This window comes from Salmo trutta, chromosome 29, assembly GCF_901001165.1.
Source record: "Salmo trutta chromosome 29, fSalTru1.1, whole genome shotgun sequence".
NCBI classification, from domain to species: Eukaryota; Metazoa; Chordata; class Actinopteri; order Salmoniformes; family Salmonidae; genus Salmo; species Salmo trutta.
In genome coordinates this window covers 37,661,514-37,689,481 of record NC_042985.1, presented here as the reverse complement: position 1 = coordinate 37,689,481, position 27,968 = coordinate 37,661,514, and the positions used below count along the sequence as shown (strand labels likewise).

Genomic DNA, 27,968 nt, shown 5'->3' with positions numbered 1-27,968 from the left:
TGTATGTTGGCTTCTCCATTAATGTTGTTTTTACGTTTTAGATGACTTTTCTTAGCGGATGTACAATCGTTGCGAATTGAATTATGGGTAGTTTCAGGCCCCAGAGTGAACATAATTATACACTCGCAAAGCCGACTAAAAACGAGGGCCTTACGTTGCAAACTTCCCTTGCTTGGCTAATCATTTGGACCACCCGCCAAGATGGTGACGGGGATTCCCCCAAGGGCATAAGGCGAGGGTAAGTGGACAAGGGTGTATTTTAAGTGTTTGGACCGCTAAACCATGAAGTGTGTCTGAAAGTGGATGTGTCAACAGAAGTGGGTGTATGGAAAGAGAATCGGCTAATTGGGCAGATTTGTTGCCACTCAAGACTGTTTTATGTGTCTGGGCTGCAAGACAAGTACATTGTTGACAACTGTAGCATTTTAGCTAAGCCTTTTCTTAACCTGAACCTCATTCTCCTAACCTGCCACGTTAATTATCCTAACCTGCTATGTTAATTCTCCTAATCGGTTACATTCTTCTTTGGGATTTGGTTGGCGGATCGTATCCAACTTTTAGGTGCATACACCGCCACCTACTGTTCTGGGGTGTGAGACCATTAACGACATAACTACATTCAATTCTTTGATATGGTAAAAAAAATCGCCCTTCCAACTATTAACCCTCTCAAAACAAATTCAACACCACCCCATTACACTATTTAATTATATCTAGTCCTACTCCAGACCAACGGTTTGAGAGGACATAACACTACCACTCAACACCCACTGCAGCTGTTAAGAAGTAAATCTTAGCAATCCCAAGTACTCCTCTGCCGCTGCCACCACAACCATTATTTTCTGTGACTTTGGATCCATTTCTGCAGTACAATTGACAACCATGGCTATAAATGCTAAAAAGCCAACCTTACTGAAGCACATATTCTTCCCATCACTCTCTCTTGGTCTCTGCCTACTCACAGGAATCCTCTCAGGATCCCTCACCCTGTACCCATCTTCCACTACCACTCTTCACTGCTTTGGCATACAACACTTTCTGTACTACTCTAGGCCATCATTGTAAATAAGAATTGGTTCTTAACTGACTTGCCTAGTTAAATAAAGGTTAAATACATAACCCTGGCAACCTCAATCTGCCTTTCTCTCACCAGACACCTCCGATCTCCAGCCCCATGGGCACCCCCAAAACTAACATGCATAACTTGTCCCACCGATACCACACATTCCATCGTCTTATGCCCTCCTGCACAGTTTTCACATCTAGGCATCTCCCTCCTACACACTGCTGCAACATGCCCATAAACTTGATACCTAAAACACTGTAGTATTTTCAGGAAACAAAAGCTCTCACGGTATAACTGACACTTCCTACCTTGACCTTATCTGGCAAAGACTCTTCATAAAAAGCATGACAGACAAAGTCTTCTGTTTCTCCACACTCTCCATCGGATCTACGTCTCACCAAACTGTGTGTCACAGACACCAGGAATCTTAAGTTTCAACTGCTCCTCCTTAACACTTAGTGTCGACCCCGTTATCACTCCTTTCATCGGCGCCCTTCTCCGGAGAGCAAAGCATGTCCCAATTCTTGTCCCTCATCGCGTAATCCGGATTACTCGCTCCCTCTGGGTGGAGGAAACACAATAAATCTACATGAGTCCACTCCTAGTTACCTTCACCAACTCAACAGTTCCCAACCTATCCTCCCCCACAGCTTGACACCACATTTGGATCAGTGGCTATGAAATGATCCATTGGCTCTACAAATCTCACTCCCACTGGGCCAAAATCATCCTTCTCATTCTCGGGACGAGGCCTGAACTCGGCAGTCCTCACCCTCACCAGGTTCCAGCTCTGAAATACTTGGGCATCATGTATCGCTCTTTTTTCGACTCCAACCTTCCTCACCATACTGCTTCCCTCTACACTCAACTTCTTTGCAGCAGTCATCACTGCACCTGCCACAGTTAATTCATCCTCACTCTTGTCACATTCAATTTCGTCAAGCTTTTCAAAAGTTCTGAGACCCTCCATTCTATATTCACTCAAAACATATTCCACTTTTGTCCTTGTCCACCATCAAGGCTTGTGCAATCCCCCACTCCATATTTATGCATATGTTCCACTTTCTTCCTTTTTTTCTTGTCCACCATTTGACTGCATGTCCCAACCTGAACAAACTCTTCTTATTCATTGGCAGCTGCTATGTAAACATTAAGCTGACCCCCGATGCAGGAAGCACAGTGGCCGGCAAGTGGGAGAAGATGGAGAGTGATGGATTTTGGCCCACATTCTAAACATTTTCTCATTGAAGAAATATTTGATCACCATACAGTTCTCATTTGCCCAAATTATAATCTGTGACAAACAGAGTGGACTGCGTTTTGTAGACTTTACCCAAGGTAAAAAAAAAATGCGTTTAGAAGGACTGCCAGGGCGAATTGAGTTGTTGCACATCAAGGCAGGCCTTCCCTTACGGAAACATTCAAATAAATTATAGAACGCGCAAATAGGATCTCACTATCTCGTGCTTCACTCTGCCCACCTCCTTGTTCTATGATTATTTTAATCCAATTGGAAACGACAGGCTCTATATTGGGTTAATCATACAAAAATATTTGCTCCAAATATGCAGTTATTTGAATCTGGAGCGAGAAAGACGAACCCGGAAACATAACGCCTGAGAGGAGTTTCCACATCCGGTTTTCAGCGGAAAATGAAGCTTGTTTACGCGGAACCACAGCATGTGTACTTTTTTTTGTGACTAAGATTTTCGCTAAGTGTCTAGAATGATTTTTCTAATGCCTCGATACGCAGCGTCGAACTCAAAGCATTCAGTTTACATTTTCGGAATAAGCTAACCAGTTACCCACCTGGAAGTACTTTGCCGTAGGACCAACTTTTTTTTTTAATTCCAAAATCGTATGGAAGGTTTAGGGGGACCTGCAAAATCAAGGTAGCTACAGTAATTGATAACTAATGTTAGCTAGCTGAGCTACTCTATTTGATCTGAGCCACTAGTCTATGACAAACAATAGGCTACTCCATGTACAGATAATTCATGTATTGCAATCAATGCGCCCTTGCAAGAGGCATATTTGCCGTCAATATAGACTTCAATACATAACTAGCTAGCAAGATGATTTGGCTACTTGGTGGTACTCACTATTCGTTTATGTTATGTGCCAAGTCTCATTGGATCTAACATTACTGCAGTGAGATGCAAGTTAGGATTGTCAGGTAGCCTGAGGCTAGTTTTATAAACTGTGTGGGGGTAATTCAGAACACAAAGCACCCATTAGGTGTTGTGGTGTAATAAACATTCATTTTTACAAGCAGACATGGGGAAGTAGTGGGTGGACTCCCTTGGTCGGTTGGTATAGGCCTAACGTTACACTTGAAATCAACTGTAGTTACACCACTATCAATATTACAGAACCTATTTCCTCAGAATCTTCCAATTTTCAATGTTGTAAAAAGGGCTTTATAAAAATCAATTTGATTTATAGGCTTAAGGAGATAGGCCTGGTCACCTACTTGGAAATTACTAGGTCTAGCCAAACTACACTGGTAAAAAAAATAAAGGGAACACTTAAACAACACAATGTAACTCCAAGTCAATCACACTTCTGTGAAATCAAACTGTCCACTTAGGAAGCAACACTGATTGACAATACATTTCACATGCTGTCTTGCAAATGGAATAGACAACAGGTGTAAATTATAGGCAATTAGCAAGACACCCCCAATAAAGGAGTGGTTCTGCAGGTGGTGACCACAGACCACTTCTCAGTTCCTATGCTTCCTGGCTGATGTTTTGGTCACTTTTGAATGCTGGCGGTGCTTTCACTCTAGTGGTAGCATGAGACAGAGTCTACAACCCACACAAGTGGCTCAGGTAGTGCAGCTCATCCAAGATGGCACATCAATGCGAGCTGTGGCAAGAAGATTTGCTGTGTCTGTCAGCGTAGTGTCCAGAGCATGGAGGCGCTACCAGGAGACAGGCCAGTACATCAGGAGACGTGGAGGAGGCCGTAGGAGGGCAACAACCCAGCAGCAGGACCGCTACCTCCGCCTTTGTGCAAGGAGGAGCAGGAGGAGCACTGCCAGAGCCCTGCAAAATGACTTCCAGCAGGCCACAAATGTGCGTGTGTCTGCTCAAACGGTCAGAAACAGACTCCATGAGGGTGGTACGAGGGTCCAACTTCCACAGGTGGGGGTTGTGCTTACAGCCCAACACCGTGCAGGACGTTTGGCATTTGCCAGAGAACACCAAGATTGGCAAATTCGCCACTGGCGCCCTGTGCTCTTCACAGATGAAAGCAGGTTCACACTGAGCAGACGTGACAGAGTCTGGAGACGCCGTGGAGAACGTTCTGCTGCCTGCAACATCCTCCAGCATGACCGGTTTGGCGGTGGGTCAGTCATGGTGTGGGGTGGCATTTCTTTGGGGGGCCGCACAGCCCTCCATGTGCTCGCCAGAGGTAGCCTGACTGCCATTAGGTACCGAGATGAGATCCTCAGACCCCTTGTGAGGCCATATGCTGGTGCGGTTGGCCCTGGGTTCCTCCTAATGCAACACAATGCTAGACCTCATGTGGCTGGAGTGTGTCAGCAGTTTCTGCAAGAGGAAGGCATTGATGCTACGGACTGGCCCGCCCGTTCCCCAGACTTGAATCCAATTGAGCACATCTGGGACATCATGTCTCGCTCCATCCACGAACGCCACGTTGCACCACAGACTGTCCAGGAGTTGGGGGATGCTTTAGTCCAGGTCTGGGAGGAGATCCCTCAGGAGACCATCCGCCACCTCATCAGGAGCATGCCCAGGCGTTGTAGGGAGGTCATACAGGCAGGTGGAGGCCACACACACTACTGAGCCTCATTTTGACTTGTTTTAAGGACATTACATCAAAGTTGGATCAGCCTGTAGTGTGGTTTTCCACTTTAATTTTGAGTGTGACTCCAAATCCAGACCTCCATGGGTTGATAAATTGGATTTCCATTGATTATTTTTGTGATTTTGTTGGCAGCACATTCAACTATGTAAAGAAAAAAATATTTAATAAGATTATTTCATTCATTCAGATCTAGGATGTGTTATTTTAGTGTTCCCTTTATTTTTTTGAGCAGTGTATATTTAAGTTGACCCTGGGTGTCACCCAGATAGCTAGTTTAGTTGGTGTGAGATGGATGTAGATATAAAGCCAGAGGAGGAGGAGGTGGAGATATCCCCAGCTGTCATTTGGTCTGACACTTTTGATGCAGGTTATTCATATGCCGAAAATGGATATGACACAGCAAAACAACGTCTTATTTGTAATCTGTTAGAAGATACAAAATCAAATGATAGCGAGATTAAAATGAATTCAACAAAAGTTGGTGCTCCACTTCAAACAGCTGTAAATGTGGGTGGTAAAGGTGTTGTTCATGTTCACACAGAAAAGGATAGCCCAAGCACCTCTGTAGGGAATTTAATCAAAGAGGAGCCATGTTTTTACGTCACCCTGTGATATTCAGATTGAGACAAGGTACATACTTTTCCAGTCTGTCCTGGTCAGCAAAATTAAACAGGCAAATGTGATGTCCTTTGCAGAGAAAGTGGTGAAAAACTGCTACCCCTTGTGTAAAGAAATAGGTGTGGAATTTGATGTGAGATCCAAACAGGCATCCAAAACAAAACTTGACTCACAGTTACTAATGGTGTAATGTATGAGGTTCAAAAGTTTGCAAAAAATACAAAAAGGAGTTATATGTATGCTGTCTATAATATTCTGAAATATAATTTTAATGTATGTTTTCAAAATAAGAAACGCTGTCAAGATGCCATACGTATTGCATCTAAACTGAAACGAATTGCCAAACGGAAACATGTCGCAAATAAAGACTTTTCAAAAAAAGTGTTTAATACCGCTTGTGTCTAGACAATACAAGGAAAAAGAACCTACTTCACCTGCAAGATTCTCAAAAAGACAATTGGATTTGAAAGGGATACAAGAGGCAAATGATACAGAGGAGAAGATGAACTGTCAGAAGATGGTTAGCAAGACCGGTTTGAAAAATCTGGTCGCTGATGCAAGGACTGTATGGTCTCTGCATGATGAAGAGATAATCTCTATCGAAACAGCTGAAACTGTCAAGCTTGGCCAAGATAATGGACCCACTGACTTCTGCTTAAAGGAGTCTGATGTTCACTCTGGGGTCACAGAGCAAACCCCATGCCCAGAGAACTACCAAGTTGACATTTGCAGGAAAATGATCAATGAAATTGTTACGAGTAGTGAAATGCAACAGATGAGATGGATTTTTGTACCCTTTTCAAACTGTTTTGGTGTTGGGACTGGTTCGGAAAAGAAATTTGAACAAATCCTCGCTGAGTACAGATCAGACATCCTACCACTGATAGTTGAGAAACATTGTGGCTTTAGTTCCACTGAAAAGACAATGATGTGCCTTGTAAGTCAGCTCTTCTGTGGCTTACATTTGATTGATGGCTTAGCTCACCAGGCAAAAACAACTCTTCTGCTTTGGGAAAATATGATTTTAGGAGATAAAGAAGTAGGAGTCCATAGCTCCCCTAACATTGGGACAACAGAGTTGGAGTCTGGAACAGTGCGTTTGGTGAGTTCTGTGAGTGATGCTGTGCAAGAGCTTGGATGGGCAGAGGACGGTCAGCTTGTTCCGTTCGAAAGCTTTTTGACCAGCAAAAAAGAATTTGATGAAGTTCCTTTGTCTCTATCCATTGGACACAGAATTGATGGTCTGTTTCATAATTCTGCTGGAGTGTGTAGCATCCATGATGATTTGGTTGAGTTTACCAGTACGTACGGAGCTGAGAGTAGTTTGCTTGCTGCAGTTGTTGCTGATTTGGAGGTTCAACAGTTCAAGGCCGGATGCAGAGCTCTGGGTCTGGTTTCCAAGCTTATCATTGATCCTCTCTGGAGAGCCTTAACTTTGAAGGGAAACGTGTTGGAGATGGAAGAAAGATACCAAACCCTTGTTACCAAACTCAAGGAATGGCAGGAAGATGGGAGAGACCTTGTTAAAGGAAATGCATGCTTGTTTGATGACATTGAGGTACCCAAGAACCTTGTGTTTGATAGGCTTACCATGTGGACCGACACAGACTTTTTTGAGTTGACTGTTCAGATTGTTGAGTTGATCCTAGCCAGTTTTCTGAAGGTATGTTCTATGATGCTTCCAGTCGAACCAGAGCTCCTGTCAAATAAGAATGATCGATTCAGGAAGGATCTGGCAATATTAGATCAATTGCAAAAAGCTAAGTCAAATGCAGTCAGTATTGCCATTGAAGGCATGGACATGTGCAAGAAGAATCACACTTGGGAATGGCTGTCCTTTTTGGATGAACCAAAAATAGTGTCAATGAGGAAAACATTCCAGACAGTGTAGGCAAAGGAAGAAGAAAAGCTCTCTGCCACACCTGCAGAACAATGGAAATGGTAAAGGAATAGACATGAAAGACAGGATATGTCTTTTTATTTTATTTTTGTTTTTATCTATTTACTAATGAACCACAGTACAGAACCTTTTAATAGCATGGCATCTTTCAAAAAATGCATGGAATGTGCTATTTTTTTCTAGCACCTTAGCTTTTGTGTTCAGACTGGTGAAAGATAAACAGCAATGCAACCTCAGATGAGTTCAGACAAGTCGATACAAGTATAATATAGTTACATTATATACCTATTTTGTGGTATACTGTGTAGCCTAAATATGTTCAAACGTGGTGTCAGTAAATGTTGAATGTCGAATAACGCTTATCCATTTGCTACCACATGTGAATGGTTCCACGTGCTTACCTGTTTTTATATTGTTTGAAATCCAATGTAGAGGTTTTTCACCAAGTGTGCTGTCAGGAACAGTGTAGAGGCAATAGTTGAATTTGCAGATTCCCTTGGCCTTCTATTCCCTTTTGATGCCTGGTCTTGTTTATGAAAAAAAGAACATGATCATTTTGAAAGGAGACCAGTCGTTTTTTTGTGTTATTAGCTGATTTCTGGACCATTTTTCCCCTCACTTTTTGTATGACCATTGAATTGCCTACTTGAATGGTCAACGTAAATAGAAACAAGATGGAGAGCAAGGCTCTGAAAGTTTTCCACTGTCAAAATGAGTCATGCCTTGTTTAAAAAAAAAATGTAAATACATTTTTAAATCATATTTTCGTTATCCATTTTTGAGAGCCTGTTTTATCTCTATATTTTTGTTGGAGATCAAGATGTTTTCATTAGGACAAATGCACACTGGACTGCAGTGCTTTTCTATCTGCTGCAGCATTCAACCTTGCACATTACTGTAGACTTCAAGAAGAACATGCTTTTAGATATGAACATCAAATAATTAGCAGAAGGTGAGAGCTTCATTCACTTCGAAAACTATTCACTGTTTCAATTAAGTAGCTATTTAGTTTCTTCTGTTTTTTGTTTTGTTTACTATGACAATGCATTCTGTCTTTCTGCAGGCCGAGTTCCAGGTTTGTGATGTCCACCATGAGAGATTCTTATTGAAGTTGAACCAGTGACTGTGTGTATCAGTGTTTCCTCTGGAAATGTTGTTAGCTGTGGGGGAAAAGTTAGCGGGGGTGGGGGGTCCCCCTTTTTTTGGGTGTTCTGGGGACCTCCCTGTAAAACTTCATATGTATAAGTACTCTGAACCTTGGTTCTGGTGACTTTTTAAAAGGAAAAAACTCAAAGGAGAGGGACAAAGAGCATCTACTTTCACATTTAAATGTTCTTACTCGTTTCATTGCGGAGAAGTCCCTCTCACAATTAACGGAAGACACTGGTATAGTCAGTGTGATTGCTGCTATCTGGCTTTGGCAGGGGTAGAGTTGCCCCCACTCATCAAACTGTGAAGCCAGCTTTGTCATTGCCGTCAGCTTGTCCAACCCCTGAAATACATGAAAAACTAAGATATGTACAACATTAAATAAGAGCCAACAGAGTGGTAGTTCAACAGGAAAAAGTGTTGGGCAACACTGGCCTGAAATATTCTCATCAAAAGATTGTCACACTCATGCCATACCCTGAATGCTTCAACTAGCACATGTTGCTTGTAAAAGAGGGCCACTCTTGCAGCCTCTGGCTCTTGCAAGAACTGCCTGGAGAGGAGGGTCAGGTTAACCTCTCTTGGGTATGTGGGACGTGACCGTCCCACCCGCGGTACACACTATCAACAGCCAGTGAAATAGCAGGGCGGCAAATTCAAAACAACAAAAATCTCATAATTCAAATTTCTCAAACACACAAGTATTATACACCATTTTAAAGATCCTCCTTAATCCAACCACAGTGTCCGATTTCAAAAAGGCTTTACGGCGAAAGCATAAAATTTGATTATGTTAGGACAGCGCCTAAACAATAAAAACCACACAGCCATTTTCCAAGCAAGGAGAGGCGTCACAAAAAACAGAAATACAGCTAAAATGAATCACTAACCTTTGATGATATTCATCAGATGACACACCCAGGTCTCAGTGTTACAAAATACATGTATGTTTTGTTCGATAAAGTTCATATTTATATCCATAAACCCCATTTTACATTGGCGCGTGATGTTCAGAAAATGTATTCCCACCAAAACTCCCGGTGAATGAGCACATCAATTTACAAAAATACTCATCATAAACGTTGATAAAATTTACAACAGTTATTGAAAGAATTATAGATACACTTCTCCTTAACCTCTCTAGGGTCGGCGGGACGAAATCGTCCCACCTACGTAACAGCCAGTGGAATCCTGTGGCGCGTTATTCAAATACCTTAGAAATGCTATTACTTCAATTTCTCAAACATATGACTATTTTACACCATTTTAAAGACAAGACTCGTTAATCTAACCACACTGTCCGATTTCAAAAAGGCTTTACAACGAAAGCAAAACATTAGATTATGTCAGCAGAGTACCCAGCCAGAAATAATCAGACACCCATGTTTCAAGCTAGCATATGTCACATAAACCCAGAAGACAGCTAAATGCAGCACTAACCTTTGATGATCTTCATCAGATGATAACCCTAGGACATTATGTTATACAATACATGCATGTTTTGTTCAATCAAGTTCATATTTATATCAAAAAACAGCTTTTTACATTAGCATGTGACGTTCAGAACTAGCATACCCCCCGCAAACCTCCGGTGAATTTACTAAAAATGTACTAAATTACTCACGATAAACGTTCACAAAAAACATAACAATTATTTTAAGAATTATAGACTCTATGTCCGATTTTAAAATAGCTTTTCGGTGAAAGCACATTTTGCAATATTCTCAGTAGATAGCCCGGCATCACAGGGCTAGCTATTTAGACACCCAGCAAGTTTAGCACTCACCAAACTCCGATTTACTATAAGAAAAATATTACCTTTGGTGTTCTTCGTCAGAATGCACTCCCAGGACTTCTACTTCAATAACAAATGTTGGTTTGGTTCAAAATAATCCATAGTTATATCCAAATAGCGGCGTTTTGTTCGTGCGTTCAAGACACTATCCGAATGGTAAAGAAGGGTGACGAGCACGACGCATTTCGTGACAAAAAATGTCTAAATATTCCATTACCGTACTTCGAAGCATGTCAACCGCTGTTTAAAATCAATTTTTATGCCATTTTTCTCGTAAAAAAGCGATAATATTCCGACCGGGAATCTGCGTTTAGGTAAAAAGACGAAAGAAAATAAAGCATGGGGTCGACTCGTGCACACGCCTAATCCCATTGTCCTCTGATCGGCCACTTGCCAAAGGCGATAATGTGTTTCAGCCAGGGGCTGCCTCGATATCATTCAGCTTTTTCCCGGGTTCTGAGAGCCTATGGGAGCCGTAGGAAGTGTCACGTTACAGCAAAGATCCTCAGTCTTCAATAAAAAGAGCCAAGATGAACAAGAACTTGTCAGACAGGCCACTTCCTGTTCAGAATCTTCTCAGGTTTTTGCCTGCCATATGAGTTCTGTTATACTCACAGACACCATTCAAACCGTTTTAGAAACTTTAGGGTGTTTTCTATCCAAAGCCAATAATTATATGCATATTCTAGTTTCTGGGCAGTAGTAATAACCAGATTAAATCGGGTACGTTTTTTTATCCGGCCGTGTAAATACTGCCCCCTACCCCCAACAGGTTAATGAAACCTCTGTGTCAGATTTTAAAATAGCTTTACGGCGAAAGCACATTTTTCAGTATGCTGAGTACAGAGCTCAGCCATCAAAGCAAGCTATACAGTTACCCGCCAAGTTCTGGAGTCAATTAAACTCAGAATTAGTATTATAAATCTTCCCTTACCTTTGCTGATCTTCGTCGGAATGCAGTCCCAGGACTCCCACAAGAAATGTTATTTTTGTTCGAAAAACTCCATATTTATGTCCAAATACCTCCTTTTGTTCACGCGTTCAGATCACTAATCCAATGGCATAACGTGTGAGCGTAAAACCAGAGACGGAAAGTCAAATTGTTCCATTACCGTTCGTAGAAACATGTCAAACGATGTTTACAATCAATCCTTAGGGTCTTTTTAACATAAAACTTTGATAATATTCCAACCGGACAATAGCGTATTCATTACAGAGGAAAAAGAAGGAACGGCGCTTGCGTGCCTGCGCAGTAAACAACTCACTGGTCCCAGGCAGTCCACTGATTGACTGAGCTCCTATTCTCTGCCCAGTAACAGTAGACGCATGAAACAAGTTTCTAAAGACTGTTGACAGCCAACGGAAGCCTTAGGAAGTGCAAAATGACCCCACAGACACTGTAGTTTCGATAGGGATTAGATAGGAAAAACTACAAGTCACTTCCTGGTTGGATTTTTTTCTCAGGTGTTTGCCTGCCATATGAGTTCTGTTATACTCACAGACATCATTCAAACAGTTTTAGAAACTTCGGAGTGTTATCTATCCAAATCTACGAATAATATGCATATCCTACCTTCTGGGCCCGAGAAGCAGGCAATTTAATTTGGGCACGTTATTCATCTGAATTTCTGAATACTGCCCCCTACCCTAGAGAAGTTAACCTCTTACATCTAGATGTTCCGCTAGCGGAACACCGCTCCAATATCCAATGATAGGCGTGGCGCGAATTATAAACTCCTCAAAAATCCAAAAACTTCAATTTTTCAAACATATGACTATTTTACACCATTTTAAAGACAAGACCCTCCTTTATCTAACCACATTGTCCGATTTCAAAAAGGCTTTACAACGAAAGCAAAACATTAGATTATGTCAGGAGAGTACCCAGCCAGAAATAATCACACACCCATTTTTCAAGCTAGCATATAATGTCACAAAAACCAAAACCACAGCTAAATGCAGCACTAACCTTTGATGATCTTCATCAGATGACACTCATAGGACATTATATTATACAATACATGCATGTTTTGTTCAATCAAGTTCATATTTATATCAAAAACCAGCTTTTTACATTAGCATGTGACGTTCAGAACTAGCATACCCACTGAAACTTCCGGTGAATTTACTAAATTACTCACGATAAACGTTCACAAAAAACATAACAATTATTTTAAGAATTATAGATACAGAACTCTTTTATGCAATCGCTATGTCAGATTTGAAATAGCTTTTCGGTGAAAGCACATTTTGCAATATTCTGAGTAGATAGCCCGGCCATCATGGCTAGCTATTTTGACACCCACCAAGTTTGGCACTCACCAAACTCAGATTTACTATAAGAAAAATTGGATTACCTTTGCTGTTCTTCGTCAGAATGCACTCCCAGGACTTCTACTTTACACCCAATGTTGTTTTGGTTCCAAATAATCAATAGTTATATCCAAATAGCGGCGTTTTGTTCTTGCGTTCAAGACACTATCCGAAGGGTGATGCGCCGGCGCGTATCGTGACAAAAAATGTAAAATTATTCCATTACCGTACTTCGAAGTATGTCAAACGCTGTTTAAAATCAATTTTTATGCGATTTTTCTCGTAAAATAGCGATAATATTCCGACCGGGAGACGTTGTTTTCGTTCAAAGACTGAAAATGTGAAATGGACTCTTCGCGCGCACCCGTGTCATTGTTCTGAGATCGACCACTATCCAAATGCGCTACTGTTTTTCGCCCAGGGACTGCAGAGTCATCATTCCCCGTTCTGGCGCTTTCTGGGAGCCTTAGAAAATGTCACGTTACAGCAGAGATCCTCTGTTTTCGATAAAGAGGCTATAGAGGCCAAGAAATGGTCAGAGAGGGCACTTCCTGTATAGAATCTGCTCAGGTTTTGGCCTGCCATATGAGTTCGGTTATAGTCACAGACACCATTCAAACAGTTTTAGAAACTTTAGGGTGTTTTCTATCCAAATCAAACAATTATATGCATATTCTAGTTTCTGGGCAGGAGTAATAACCAGATTAAATTGGGTACGTTTTTTATCCAGCCGTGAAAATACTGCCCCCTATCCTAAACAGGTTAAAGGTGTTTATTCTGCATTACGAAATCCTTGTCGACCCACTGTGTTGTCAGACTCAGCATGCTCATGAGGCTAACATCGCTGGTCCAAATGTCATTCGTGAAGCTAATAGCAGTGACGCCCATAGCAAGTAGCTCATGGATGTGCGTTTCAACAATACTGTGTAACTCCGGTAGGGCAATATCTGAAAAATACTAAAAATACTACTTGGTAGTGTGTACCGGGGCTCGAGGTGCTCGAACCAGTTCGGCGAAAGCCAACATCATCCATGACAGAGAACGGTTGATGGTCAAGGGCAATGAATTCCATTATCTTGGCGTTAATGGATTTCGCCTTTGAGTTGTCTCGCTGAAATTTTCTTAGTCTTTCAAATGACTGCTTGACTTGAACATGTTTAGTTGTTGGAAGTGTGCGCTTAGTTTTGTTATGCCTTTGTTCTAAGTAGGGGGGTGATGCACTTTCCAATGAGTAATTAGGTTTGTGGTATTGAAAGATTTCCCTTTCTCCCCTCCTCGGGAAATAATAGCAGCACAAATGTTGCATATGGCCTTTTTGTTATCTTCCTTTGAAACTTCAAAATAGATCCACACAGCTGACGTTGTGGGCTTGGTTAGGAATGCTGTGTTGCATGTGTAGTGCTGTATTTTTCGTGGCGTCATTACGTCATCTACATACGTTATATAGGTACAGTGGGGGAAAAAAGTGTTTGATCCCCTGCTGATTTTGTACGTTTGCCCACTGACAAAGAAAGGATCAGTCTATAATTTTAATGGTAGTTTTATTTGAACAGTGAGAGACAGAATAACAACAAAAATATCCAGAAAAACGCATGTCAAAAATGTTATAAATTGATTTGCATTTTAATGAGGGAAATACGTATTTGACCCCCTCTCAATCAATTCTGGTTCCCAGGTGTCTTTTATACAGGTAACAAGCTGAGATTAGGAGCACACTCTTAAAGGGAGTGCTCCTAACCGCAGCTTGTTAACTGTAAAAAAGACACCTGTCCACAGAAGCAATCAATCAATCAGATTCCAAACTCTCCACCATGGCCAAGACCAAAGAGCTCTCCAAGGATGTCAGGGACAAGAATGTAGACCTACACAAGGCTGGAATGGGCTACAAGACCATCGCCAAGCAGCTTGGTGAGAAGGTGACAACATTTGGTGTCTTTGACATCAACTCGCTGTGTTTGGAGGAGGAGGAATGCCGCCTCTGACCCCAAGAACACCATCTCTACCGTCAAACATGGAGGTGGAAACATTATGCTTTGGGGGTGTTTTTCTGCTAAGGGGACAGGACAACTTCACCGCATCAAAAGGACGATGGACGGGGCCATGTACCGTCAAATCTTGGGTGAGAACCTCCTTCCCTCAGCCAGGGCATTGAAAATGGGTCGTGGATGGGTATTCCAGCATGACAATGACCCAAAACATACGGCCAAGGCAACAAAGGAGTGGCTCAACAAGAAGCACATTAAGGTCCTGGAGTGGCCTAGCCAGTCTCCAGACCTTAATCCAATAGAAAATCTGTGGAGGGAGCTGAAGGTTCGAGTTGCCAAACGTCAACCTCGACACCTTAATGACTTGGAGAAGATCTGCAAAGAGGAGATCTGTGATTGCCAACAAGGGTTTTGCCACCAAGTACTAAGTCATGTTTTGCAGAGGGGTCAAATACTTATTTCCCTCATTAAAATGCTAATCATTTTATAACATTTTTGACATGCGTTTTTCTGGATTTTTTTGTTGTTATTTTGTCTCTCACTGTTCAAATAAACCTACTATTAAAATTATAGACTGATCATTTCTTTGTAAGTGGGCAAACGTACAAAATCAGCAGGGGATCAAATACTTTTCCCCCCCACTGTACCCACGTCAGCTTTGACATCAATTTTGCACATTTGTGTTAAACTAGACATCGAGCCGATGTTGGCATTTGTAGCTAATATCGGCCAATTCCGATATGCTTACCGATATACCGTGCATCCCTAGAAATAATAGAAAAGTGAAACATGTAATAATAGATACACAATGAGTAACGATAGCATGGCTATATACAAGGGGTACCAGTACCAAGTTGATGTGCAGGGATATGAGGTAATTGAGGTATATACTGTATGTACATATAACTAGGAATAAAGTGACCGATAGTAAACAGTAGCAGCAGCGTATGTGATGAGTAAAAAAAGTTAGTTCAGGTAGCTATTTGGTTAACTATTTAACTAACTATTTAGCTTATGGCTTGGGGGTAGAAGCTGTTCAGGGTCCTGTTGGTTTCAGAATTAGTGCATCAGTACCGCTTGCCGTGCGGTAGCAGAGAGAACAGTCTATGACTTGAGTGGTTGGAATCTTTCTCTGACAACACCTGGTATAGAGGTCCTGGTATGGAGCTCGGGCCCAGTGATGTACTGGGCCGTCTGCACCACCCTAGTGCCTTGCAGTGCCGTACCAAGCGGTGATGCAGCCAGTCATGCTGTTCTCAATGATCTGTCAAGACTGCATGTAGTATTTTTACCTCTACAGTGTAGAGTCAACCATGTGGTGATATGAAACATTCCACATTGTTCCTCTGATTTATGTATCACTGGTGGGGAGCCAGATTCTGGATAAAAATATATGCAAGTAATGCTGTGACTTGGGATTTGCTATCTTTTTACAATGATTAACACTGTCACTAGGCCGGGATGAAGTGGATATTCATATCCCCTCATGACTGGAGGTCAATGAGGTATTCATTTTATTTTATTAATTTGCTTGATCTAATAATTTCATACATGTGTATTCACAGGTGATGCGTGTGCTTCTCTTTCAACTTGATGCATGCTATTTGAATCTGGGTGTACAACAGCTCTTTTCAGGGTCCAGTTTGTGATCCTCAAAAATGTATTAGTAGTGTATTTTTTGTTGTGAGTTTCACTTATTTTTTTGTGCTGTCTACTAACTTTCCTGCCGGTTTGAATATTCATGAAACATTATGATAATCTTTGGCTCTGCTCCTTATGTTTATTCACAGATCCTCTGCTTGAAACAATTACGGGATGTGCAGTCTGATTCTGTTCTCAACTTGTTGATCTGCTCTGAGGATGTTGGACACCACTGTTACACCTTCAGCCATTTATTTTCTTCCTGTCAGTCGATGGGCTGACTGACATCAAGGCGCAGAAGGTGATTTAAGGTTTGTCGTCAGACACAAATTATTCAGTCTGTTGTGAAAGACAAAGATATCCAGTAATTTCTAATTATTTATAATATATGACAATAGTAGTTAAACACGATTCGAGAAATTATTGAACTACATATTCCGTGGCGGCAGTCAGCCTAGAGGTTTGAAATGTGAATCAGTTACTGAAGGGTGTCTAGTGTCATTTCCCAGCTGACCTCTGTGTACTAGTGTTGTGCCTTTTAGCTGGGCACATATTCCCTAAAATGTTCCATGTGTGGTGTGCTGCGGCTGACCTGGTGCCTCTGCACGTGTGTTTTGGGGGGTTGGGAAAGGCTAAAGACGAAGTTCAATTTCTGGAAAAAATAAGAAAGCTTTATCCTGTTGTATTTTAGGTATAGGAGGAGGTCAGTCAAGCTCACTTGACTGCGGGTAGCAGAGCTCTCTGGTGTTTCACCATTTGAAATTAAACAACAAAAATGTAAATGACCATTGTTTTACACTTCCGACATATCGCAGCAGTATGAATAGTATTCTACCCGACTCATATAAACAACATCCTTGAGTGTTTCGTTGATGAATGTATCTTTATAAGATTGTATTCCTTTTTTACCTGTAAAAAACCTGTAGACATGCATGACCCTGTAAATATTTTCAAGGAACATAAATCTCACTAATTGGTATTTTTATATGGGGATTGTGAAAAATATATTTGTAATGTACCTTTGTATGTTAATTGTAAATCAAAATAGTTTTAATTGGACTAGTCCATAAGATTTTAGTTAGGATTTGTTTGTCTTCACCAACTGTTCTTAATTATGCAACCTTTTTTGTCCAATTATCATTTTTTTATATTACTTTCAGTTATTTTTATTGCTACTCTCTTCACATAGAGATGTTCGTTATGGGATGATGATTCCAATTTGGCAACAGGTGCTTGGATAGTTGGGATTAAATAAGTATTGTTACGGTAATACAAAATGTAAATATCGGTCCCACTTTAAACCAAGTACAAGTACTACATTCACAAATCATCTATAAGTGTTTGTCGTACTCTATGAAGGGTTACATACCCATTGCCACTGTAGAGTGAATTGCCAAATGTGACATAACTCAATATGTATGTTCACACACCATTTGTAGAGTATGACATATGGTTATAGACTTTTTATGTAGTGTTTATGAAGCCTTTATGAATGCTATTTATTGCCTTTATAAGTTGGATTTAAAATTATAAATACTAGTATTATTAATAGACTATTATTATATCTGTTTGGGGTGTTAAGTGAGCTAGCAAGTGTATTATGGCATTTAGGTGTTATGGACAATTGCTCTGGAGGAGAGGTCGAGCCAAAACAAAGTAAACACTGTTGCCTCCAGTACGATAGGTGGCGATATTGCACTGTTTATCTTGACTGCAAAACAAATAAGCAGATGCAGATGTCCAATCTGAAGTATCATGGGTCATGCACTGCATATGTGGAGTTTCTGAAAGTAGGCGTGTCAACAGAAGTGGGTGTATGATAAGCGAATCAGCTAATTGGGCAGATTTGTTGCCACTCGACCATTTTGTGTGTGGGCTGCACGACAAGTAGATTGTTGAAAACCGTAGCATTTTAGCTAACCTTAATACCGTCATTATCTTAACCTGCCACGTTAATTATCCAAACCTGCTACGCATTTTAGCTAAGCCTAACACCTTTCCTAACCTTAACCTCATTCTACTAACATGCCACGTTAATTATCCTAACCTGCTACCTTCTTCTTTGGGATTTGGTTGGCGGATCGAATCCAACTTCGTAGTAAATCCTCGCAATCCCAAGTACTCCTCTGCCGCCACAACCAGTATTTTCTGTGACTTTCAATCCATTTCTGCAGTACAATTGACAACCATGGCTATAAATGCTAAAAAGCCAACCTTACTGAAGCACATATTCTTCCCATCACTCTTTCTCGGTCTCTGCCTACTCACAGGAATCCTCTCAGGATCCCTCACCCTGTACCCATCTTCCACTACCACTCTTCACTGCTTTGGCATACAACACTTTCTGTACTACTCTAGGCCATCATTGTAAATAAGAATTGGTTCTTAACTGACTTGCCTAGTTAAATAAAGGTTAAATACATAACCCTGGCAACCTCAATCTGCCTTTCTCTCACCGGACACCTCCGATCTCCAGCCCCATGGGCACCCCCAAAACTAACATGCATAACTTGTCCCACCGATACCACACATTCCATCGTCTTATGCCCTCCTGCACACTTCTCACATCTAGGCATCTCCCTCCTACACTGCTGCAACATGCCCATAAACTTGATACCTAAAACACTGTAGTATTTTCAGGAAACAAAAGCTCTCACGGTATAACTGACACTTCCTACCCTGACCTTATCTGGCAAAGACTCTTCATAAAAAGCATGACAGACAAAGTCTTCTGTTTCTCCACACTCTCCATCGGATCTACGTCTCACCTAACTGTGTGTCACAGACACCAGGAATCTTAAGTTTCAACTGCTCCTCCTTAACACTTAGTGTCGACCCCGTTATCACTCCTTTCATCGGCGCCCTTCTCCGGAGAGCAAAGCATGTCCCAATTCTTGTCCCTCATCGCGTAATCTGGAATACACGCTCCATCTGGGTGGAGGAAACACAATAAATCTACATGAGTCCACTCCTAGTTACCTTCACCAACTCAACAGTTCCCAACCTATCCTCCCCCACACTTTGACACCACATATGTTTCAGCCAAAATGAAATGATCCGTTGGCTCTACAAATCTCACTCCCACTTGGCCAAAATCATCCTTATCATTCTCGGGACGAGGCCTGAATTCTCATTGAAGAAATATTTGATCATCATACAGTTCTCTTTTGCCCAAATTATAATCTATAACAAACAAAATGGACTGCGTTTTGTAGACTTTACCATTTGCCAAAGTAAAAAAAAAAGCGTTTAGAAGGACTGCCAGGGCGAATTGAGTTGTTGCACATCAAGGCAGGCCTTACCTTAAGGAAAAATTCAAATAAATTATAGAACGCGCAAATAGGATCTCACTATCTCGTGCTTCACTCTGCCCACCTCCTTGTTCTAGGATTATTTTGATCCAATTGGAAACGACAGGCTCTATATTGGGTTCATTTTCAAAAAGATTTGCTCCAAATATGCCGTTACCCGTAATTTGAATCTGAACCGAGAAAGATGAACCCGGAAACATAACGCCGAGCGGAGTTTCCACATCCGGTTTTCAGCGGAAAAGGAAGCTAGTTTACGCGAAACCACAGCATGTGTACTTTTGTTTTGTGACTAAGATTTTCGCTAAGTGTCTAGAATGATTTTCCAATGCCTCGACGCAGAGCGTCGAACTCAAAGCATTCAGTTTACATTTTCGGAATAAGCTAACCAGTTACCCACCTGGAAGTACTTTGCCGTTGGAACACCTTTTTATTCTAATTCCAAACTGTCGTATGGAAGGTTTAGGGGGACCTGCAAAATCAAGGTAGCTACAGTAATTGCTAACTAACGTTAGCTAGCTGAGCTACTCTATTTGATCTGAGCCACTAGTCTATGACAAACAATAGGCTACTCCATGTACAGATAATTCATGTATTGCAATCAATGCGCCCTTGCAAGGGGCATATTTGCCGTCAATATAGACTTCAATACATAACTAGCTAGCAAGATGATTTGGCTACTTGGTGGTACTCACTATTCGTTTATGTTGTGTGCCAAGTCTCATTGGATCTAACATTACTGCAGTGAGATGCAAGTTAGGATTGTCAGGTAGCCTGAGGCTAGTTTTATAAGCTGTGTGGGGGTAATTCAGGACACAAAGCACCCATTAGGTGTTGTGGTGTAATAAACATTCATTTTTACATGCAGACATAGGGAAGTAGAGTGGGTGGACTCCCTTGGTCGGTTGGTATAGGCCTAACGTTACACTTGGAATCACCACTATCTAATATTACAGAACGTATTTCGTCAGAATATTCCCATTTTCACTTTGATTTATAGGCTTAAGGAGATAGGCCTGGTCAGCTACTTGTAAATTACTAGGTCTAGCCAAACTATATTTAAGTTGACCCTGGGTGTCACCCAGATAGCTAGTTTAGTTGGTGTGAGATGGATGTAGATATAAAGCCAGAGGAGGAGGAGGTGGGGATATCCCCAGCTGTCATTTGGTCTGACGCTTTTGATGCAGGTTATTCATATGCCGAAAATGGATATGACACAGCAAAACAACGTCTTATTTGTAATCGGTTAGAAGATACAAAATCAAATGATAGCGAGATTAAAATGAATTCAACAAAAGTTGGTGCTCCACTTCAAACAGCTGTAAATGTGGGTGGTAAAGGTGTTGTTCATGTTCACACAGAACAGGATAGCCCAAGCACCTCTATAGGGAATTTAATCAAAGAGGAGCCATGTTTTTACATGTCACCCAGTGATATTCAGATTGGAAAAGTATGTACCTTGTCTCGGTCTGTCCTGGTCAACAAAATTAAAAAGGAAAATGTGATGCCCTTTGCAGAGAAAGTGGTGAAAAACTGCTACCCCTTGTGTAAAGAAATAGGTGTGGAATTTGATGTGAGATCCAAACCGGCATCCAAAACAAAACTTGACGCACAGTTACTGACTAATGGTGTAATGTATGAGGTTCATAAGTTTGCAAAAAATACAAAAAGGAGTTATATGTATACTGTCTATAATATTCTGAAATATAATTTTAATGTAGGTTTTCAAAATCAGAAACGCTGTCAAAATGCCATACATATTGCATCTAAACTGAAACGAATGGCTAAACGGAAACATGTCGCAAATAAAGACTTTTCAAAAAAAGTGTTTATAATACCGCTTGTGACTAGACAATACAAGAAAAAAGAAGCTACTCCACCTGCAAGATTGTCAAAGAGACAATTGGATTTGAAAGGGATACAAGAGGCAAGTGATACAGAGGAGAAGATGAACTGTCAGAAGATGGTTAGCAAGACCGGTTTGAAAAATCTGGTCGCTGATGCAAGGACTGTATGGTCTCTGCATGATGAAGAGATCATCTCTATCGAAACAGCTGAAACGGTCAAGCTTAGCCAAGATAATGGACCCACTGACTTCTGCTTAAAGGAGTCTGATGTTCACTCTGGGGTCACAGAGCAAACCCCATGCCCAGAGAACTACCAAGTTGACATTTGCAGGAAAATGATCAATGAAATTGTTACGAGTAGTGAAATGCAACAGATGAGATGGATTTTTGTACCCTTTTCAAACTGTTTTGGTGTTGGGACTGGTTCGGAAAAGAAATTTGAACAAATCCTCGCTGAATACAGATCAGACATCCTACCACTGATAGTTGAGAAACATTGTGGCTTTAGTTCCACTGAAAAGACAATGATGTGCCTTGTAAGTCAGCTCTTCTGTGGCTTACATTTGATTGATGGCTTAGCTCACCAGGCAAAAACAACTCTTCTACTTTGGGAAAATATGATGTTAGGAGATAAAGAAGTAGGAGTCCATAGCTCCCCTAACATTGGGACAACAGAGTTGGAGTCTGGAACAGTGCGTTTGGTGAGTTCTGTGAGTGATGCTGTGCAAGAGCTTGGATGGGCAGAGGACGGTCAGCTTGTTCCGTTCGAAAGCTTTTTGACCAGCAAAAAAGAATTTGATGAAGTTCCTTTGTCTCTATCCATTGGACACAGAATTGATGGTCTGTTTCATAATTCTGCTGGAGTGTGTAGCATCCATGATGATTTGGTTGAGTTTACCAGTACGTACGGAGCTGAGAGTAGTTTGCTTGCTGCAGTTGTTGCTGATTTGGAGGTTCAACAGTTCAAGGCCGGATGCAGAGCTCTGGGTCTGGTTTCCAAGCTTATCATTGATCCTCTCTGGAGAGCCTTAACTTTGAAGGGAAACGTGTTGGAGATGGAAGAAAGATACCAAACCCTTGTTACCAAACTCAAGGAATGGCAGGAAGATGGGAGAGACCTTGTTAAAGGAAATGCATGCTTGTTTGATGACATTGAGGTACCCAAGAACCTTGTGTTTGACAGGCTTACCATGTGGACCGACACAGACTTTTTTGAGTTGACTGTTCAGATTGTTGAGTTGATCCTAGCCAGTTTTCTGAAGGTATGTTCTATGATGCTTCCAGTCGAACCAGAGCTCCTGTCAAAGAAAAATGATCGATTCAGGAAGGATTTGGCAATATTAGATCAATTGCAAAAAGCTAAGTCAAATGCAGTCAGTATTGCCATTGAAGGCATGGACATGTGCAAGAAGAATCACACTTGGGAATGGCTGTCCTTTTTGGATGAACCAAAAATAGTGTCAATGAGGAAAACATTCCAGACAGTGTAGGCAAAGGAAGAAGAAAAGCTCTCTGCCACACCTGCAGAAGAATGGAAATTGTAAAGGAATAGACATGAAAGACAGGATATGTCTTTTTATTTTATTTTTGTTTTTATCTATTTACTAATGAACCACAGTACAGAACCTTTTAATAGCATGGCATCTTTCAAAAAATGTAGATACAAGTATAATATAGTTACATTATATACCTATTTTGTTGTATACTGTATAGCCTAAATATGTTGAAACGTGGTGTCATTAAATGTTGAATGTCGAATAACGCTTATCCATTTGCTACCACATGTGAATGGTTCCACGTGCTTACCTGTTTTTATATTGTTTGAAATCCAATGTAGAGGTTTTTCACGAAGTGTGCTGTCAGGAACAGTGTAGAGGCAATAGTTGAATTTGCAGATTCCCTTGGCCTTCTATTCCCTTTTGATGCCTGGTCTTGTTTATGAAAAAAAGAACATGATCATTTTGAAAGGAGACCAGTCGTTTTTTTGTGTTATTAGCTGATTTCTGGACCATTTTTCCCCTCACTTTTTGTATGACCATTGAATTGCCTACTTGAATGGTCAACTTAAATATAAACAAGATGGAGAGCAAGGCTCTGAAAGTTGTCAACTTTTCCACTGTCAAAATGAGTCATGCTTTGTTTAAAAAAAAATGTAAATCAATTTTTAAATCATATTTTCGTTATCCATTTTTGAGAGCCTGTTTTATCTCTATATTTTTGTTGGAGATCAAGATGTTTTCATTAGGACAAATGCACACTGGACTGCAGTGCTTTTCTATCTGCTGCAGCATTCAACTTTGCACATTACTGTAGACTTCAAGAAGAACATGCTTTTAGATATAAACATCAAATAATTAGCATAAGGTGAGAGCTTCATTCACTTCGAAAACTATTCACTGTTTCAATTAAGTAGCTATTTAGTTTCTTCTGTTTTCAGTTTTGTTTACTATGACAATGCATTCTGTCTTTCTGCAGGCCGAGTTCCAGGTTTGTGATGTCCACCATGAGAGATTCTTATTGAAGTTGAACCAGTGACTGTGTGTATCAGTGTTTCCTCTGGAAATGTTGTTAGCTGCGGGGGTGGGGGGGGTCCCCCTTTTTTGGGGTGTTCTGGGGACCTCCCTGTAAAACTTCATATGTATAAGTACTCTGAACCTTGGTTCTGGTGACTTTTTAAAAGGAAAAAACTCAAAGGGAGAGGGACAAAGAGCATCTACTTTCACATTTAAATGTTCTTACTTGTTTCATTGTGGAGAAGTCCCTCTCACAATTAACGGAAGACACTGGTATAGTCACTGTGATTGCTGCTATCTGGCTTTGGCAGGGGTAGAGCTGCCCCCACTCATCAAACTGTGAGGCCAGCTTTGTCATTGCCGTCAGCTTGTCCAACCTCTGAAATACATGAAAAACTAAGATATGTACAACATTAAACAAGAGCCAACAGAGTGGTAGTTCAACAGGAAAAAGTGTTGGGCAACACGCCTGAACTATTCTCATCAAAAGATTGTCACACTCACCTTGAATGCTTCAACTAGCACATGTTGCTTGTAAAAGAGGGCCACTCTTGCAGCCTCTGGCTCTTGCAAGAACTGCCTGGAGAGGAGGGTCAGGTTAACCTCTCTTGGGTATGTGGGACGTGACCGTCCCACCCGCGGTACACACTATCAACAGCCAGTGAAATAGCAGGGCGGAAAATTCAAAACAACAATTATTGAACAGTTATTGAAAGAATTATAGATACACTTCTCCTTAATGTAGCCGCTGTGTCAGATTTTAAAATAGCTTTACGGCGAAAGCAAATTTTTCAGTATGCTGAGTACAGAGCTCAGCCATCAAAGCAAGATATACAGTTACCCGCCAAGTTCTGGAGTCAATTAAATTCATTATTAGTATTATAAATATTCCCTTACCTTTGCTGATCTTCGTCGGAATGCACTCCCAGGTCTCCCACAAGAAATGTTATTTTTGTTCGAAAAACTCCATATTTATGTCCAAATACCTCCTTTTGTTCACGTGTTCAGATCACTAATGCAAAGGCATAATGCGTGAGCGTAAAACCAGAGAGGGAAAGTCAAATTGTTCCATTACCGTTCGTAGAAACATGTCAAACGATGTTTACAATCAATCCTTAAGGTCTTTTTTGACATGCGTTTTTCTGGATTTTTTTGTTGTTATTCTGTCTCTCTGTTCAAATAAACCTACTATTAAAATTATAGACTGATCATTTCTTTGTAAGTGGGCAAACGTACAAAATCAGCAGGGGATCAAGTACTTTTTCCCCCCACTGTACCCACGTCAGCTTTGACATCAATTTTGCACATTGGTGTTAAACTAGACATCGGGCCGATGTTGGCATTTGTAGCTAATATCGGCCAATTCCGATATGCTTAACAATATTCCGTGCATCCCTAGAAATAATAGAAAAGTGAAACATATAATAATAGATACACAATGAGTAACGATAGCATGGCTATATACAAGGGGTACCAGTACCAAGTTGATGTGCAGGGATATGAGGTAATTGAGGGTATATACTGTATGTACATATAACTAGGAATAAAGTGACCGATAGTAAACAGTAGCAGCAGCGTATGTGATGAGTAAAAAAAGTTAGTTCAGGTAGCTATTTGGTTAACTATTTAACTAACTATTTAGCTTATGGCTTGGGGGTAGAAGCTGTTCAGGGTCCTGTTGGTTTCAGAATTAGTGCATCAGTACCGCTTGCCGTGCGGTAGCAGAGAGAACAGTCTATGACTTGGGTGGTTGGAATCTTTCTCTGACACCACCTGGTATAGAGGTCCTGGTATGGAGCTCGGGCCTAGTGATGTACTGGGCCGTCTGCACCACCCTTGCAGTGCCGTACCAAGCGGTGATGCAGCCAGTCATGCTGTTCTCAATGATCTGTCAAGACTGCATGTAGTATTTTTACCTCTACAGTGTAGAGTCAACCATGTGGTGATATGAAACATTCCATATTGTTCCTCTGATTTATGCATCACTGGTGGGGAGCCAGATTCTGGATCAAAATATATGCAAGTAATGCTGTGACTTGGGATTTGATATATTTTTACAATGATTAACACTGTCACTAGGCTGGGATGAAGTGGATATTCATATCCCCTCATGACTGGAGGTCAATGAGGTATTAATTTTATTTATTTAATTTGCTTGATCTAATAATTTCATACATGTGTATTCACAGGTGATGCGTGTGCTTCTCTTTCAACTTGATGCATGCTATTTGAATCTGGGTGTACAACAGCTCTTTTCAGGGTCCAGTTTGTGATCCTCAAAAATGTATTAGTAGTGACTTTTTTTGTTGTGAGTTTCACTTATTTTTTGTGCTGTCTACTAACTTTCCTGCCGGTTTGAACATTCATGAAACATTATGATAATCTTTGGCTCTGCTCCTTATGTTTATTCACAGATCCTCTGCTTGAAACAATTACGGGATGTGCAGTCTGATTCTGTTCTCAACTTGTTGATCTGCTCTGAGGATGTTGGACACCACTGTTACACCTTCAGCCATTTATTTTCTTCCTGTCAGTCGATGGGCTGATGACCTCAAGGCGCAGAAGGTGTTTTAAGGTTTGTCGTCAGACAAATTATTCAGAGACTGTTGTGAAAGACAAAGATCCAGTAATTTCTAATTATTTTTAATGTATGACAATAGTAGTTAAACACGACTCGAGAAATTATTGAATTACATATTCCGTGGCGGCAGTCAGCCTAGAGGTTTGAAATGTGGATCAGTTACTGAAGGGTGTCTAGTGTCATTTCCCAGCTGACCTCTGTGTACTAGTGTTGTGCCTTTTAGCTGGGCACATATTCCCTAAAATGTTCCATGTGTGGTGTGCTGCAGCTGACCTGGTGCCTCTGCACGTGTGTTTTGGGGGGTTGGGAAAGGCTAAAGACAAAGTTCAATTTCTGGAAAAAAGAACAAAGCTTTATCCTGTTGTATTTTAGGTATAGGAGGAGGTCTGGTCATCTAGTCTGGTGCAGTGGGGTGTTCCAGGTCCGCAACACTTGAGGAGAAAACGTCTTAATCATGATGGTAAGGTAAGCTTGTGACTGTACGTGTCATATTCACTGTGTGGACCTCTATGAATCATTACTTAGCTAGGGACAGTTAGCTGCTTGCACATACAATAAATATTTATATAACTTTCTACAAATTAGCTTGCCACTGTAAATGCTCAAAAACATGATGGTTCTTATCACACCGAAAGCGCACTTGATGATTAAACTATTTGTGTTGCTCCTTCCTTCACAGGTCCTCTGCTTGCCATACTAGAGGGACATAGTCTGTTTCCATCCTCAACTTACGGACCTGCCCTGAGGATGTTATACACCACTGTTGCACCTTCAGCCATGTTGATTTCCGACTGGTTGTCTTTGGACTACATGCCATGGGCTGACTGACCTGAACCTTTACCAGAACAGAAATACAATGTTCATCAGACTTTCCTCACATTGGACTACTCTCTGATTAGTTATGAGGTCACAGGAAATGGACTCATTACTCATAAATCATTGCAGCTCACTTGACTGCATCTGACTGTGGGTAGCAGAGCTCTCTGGTGTTTCACCATTTGAAATTAAACAACAAAAATGTAAATGACCATTGTTTTACACTTCCGACATATCGCAGCAGTATGAATAGTATTCTACCCGACTCATATAAACAACATCCTTGAGTGTTTCGTTGATGAATGTATCTTTATAAGATTGTATTCCTTTTTTACCTGTAAAAAACCTGGAGACATGCATGACCCTGTAAATATTTTCAAGGAACATAAATCTCACTACTTGGTATTTTTATATGGGTATTGTGAAAAATATATTTGTAATGTACTTTTGTATGTTAATTGTAAATCAAAATAGTTTTCATTGGACTAGTCCATAAGATTTTAGTTAGGATTTGTTTGTGTTCACCAACTGTTCTTAATTATGCAACCTTTTTTGTCCAATTATCTCCACGTAATACAGCCATCTTTTCCATTATTGGT

General features: G+C 40.9%; 1 protein-coding gene across 9 annotated transcripts; it reads left to right on the top strand.

Moving 5' to 3' along the window:
* Positions 1-80: 80 nt before the first annotated feature.
* Positions 81-27,968, top strand: LOC115167561 (uncharacterized). Of its 9 annotated transcripts, XM_029722131.1 has the most exons (6): positions 5,075-8,373; positions 8,485-8,496; positions 16,454-16,615; positions 26,387-26,547; positions 26,926-27,013; positions 27,233-27,968. In XM_029722131.1, the coding sequence occupies exon 1, from the start codon at positions 5,874-5,876 to the stop codon at positions 7,410-7,412; it is 1,539 nt and encodes a 512-aa protein (XP_029577991.1). In that variant the 5' UTR covers positions 5,075-5,873; the 3' UTR covers positions 7,413-8,373; positions 8,485-8,496; positions 16,454-16,615; positions 26,387-26,547; positions 26,926-27,013; positions 27,233-27,968. The 9 variants fall into 9 exon arrangements, 6 of the variants coding, with proteins under 6 accessions (XP_029577991.1, XP_029577990.1, XP_029577989.1 ...); XR_003870502.1 differs by lacking the exons at positions 5,075-8,373; positions 8,485-8,496 and adding an exon at positions 81-238; XR_003870501.1 differs by lacking the exons at positions 5,075-8,373; positions 8,485-8,496 and adding an exon at positions 2,706-2,958.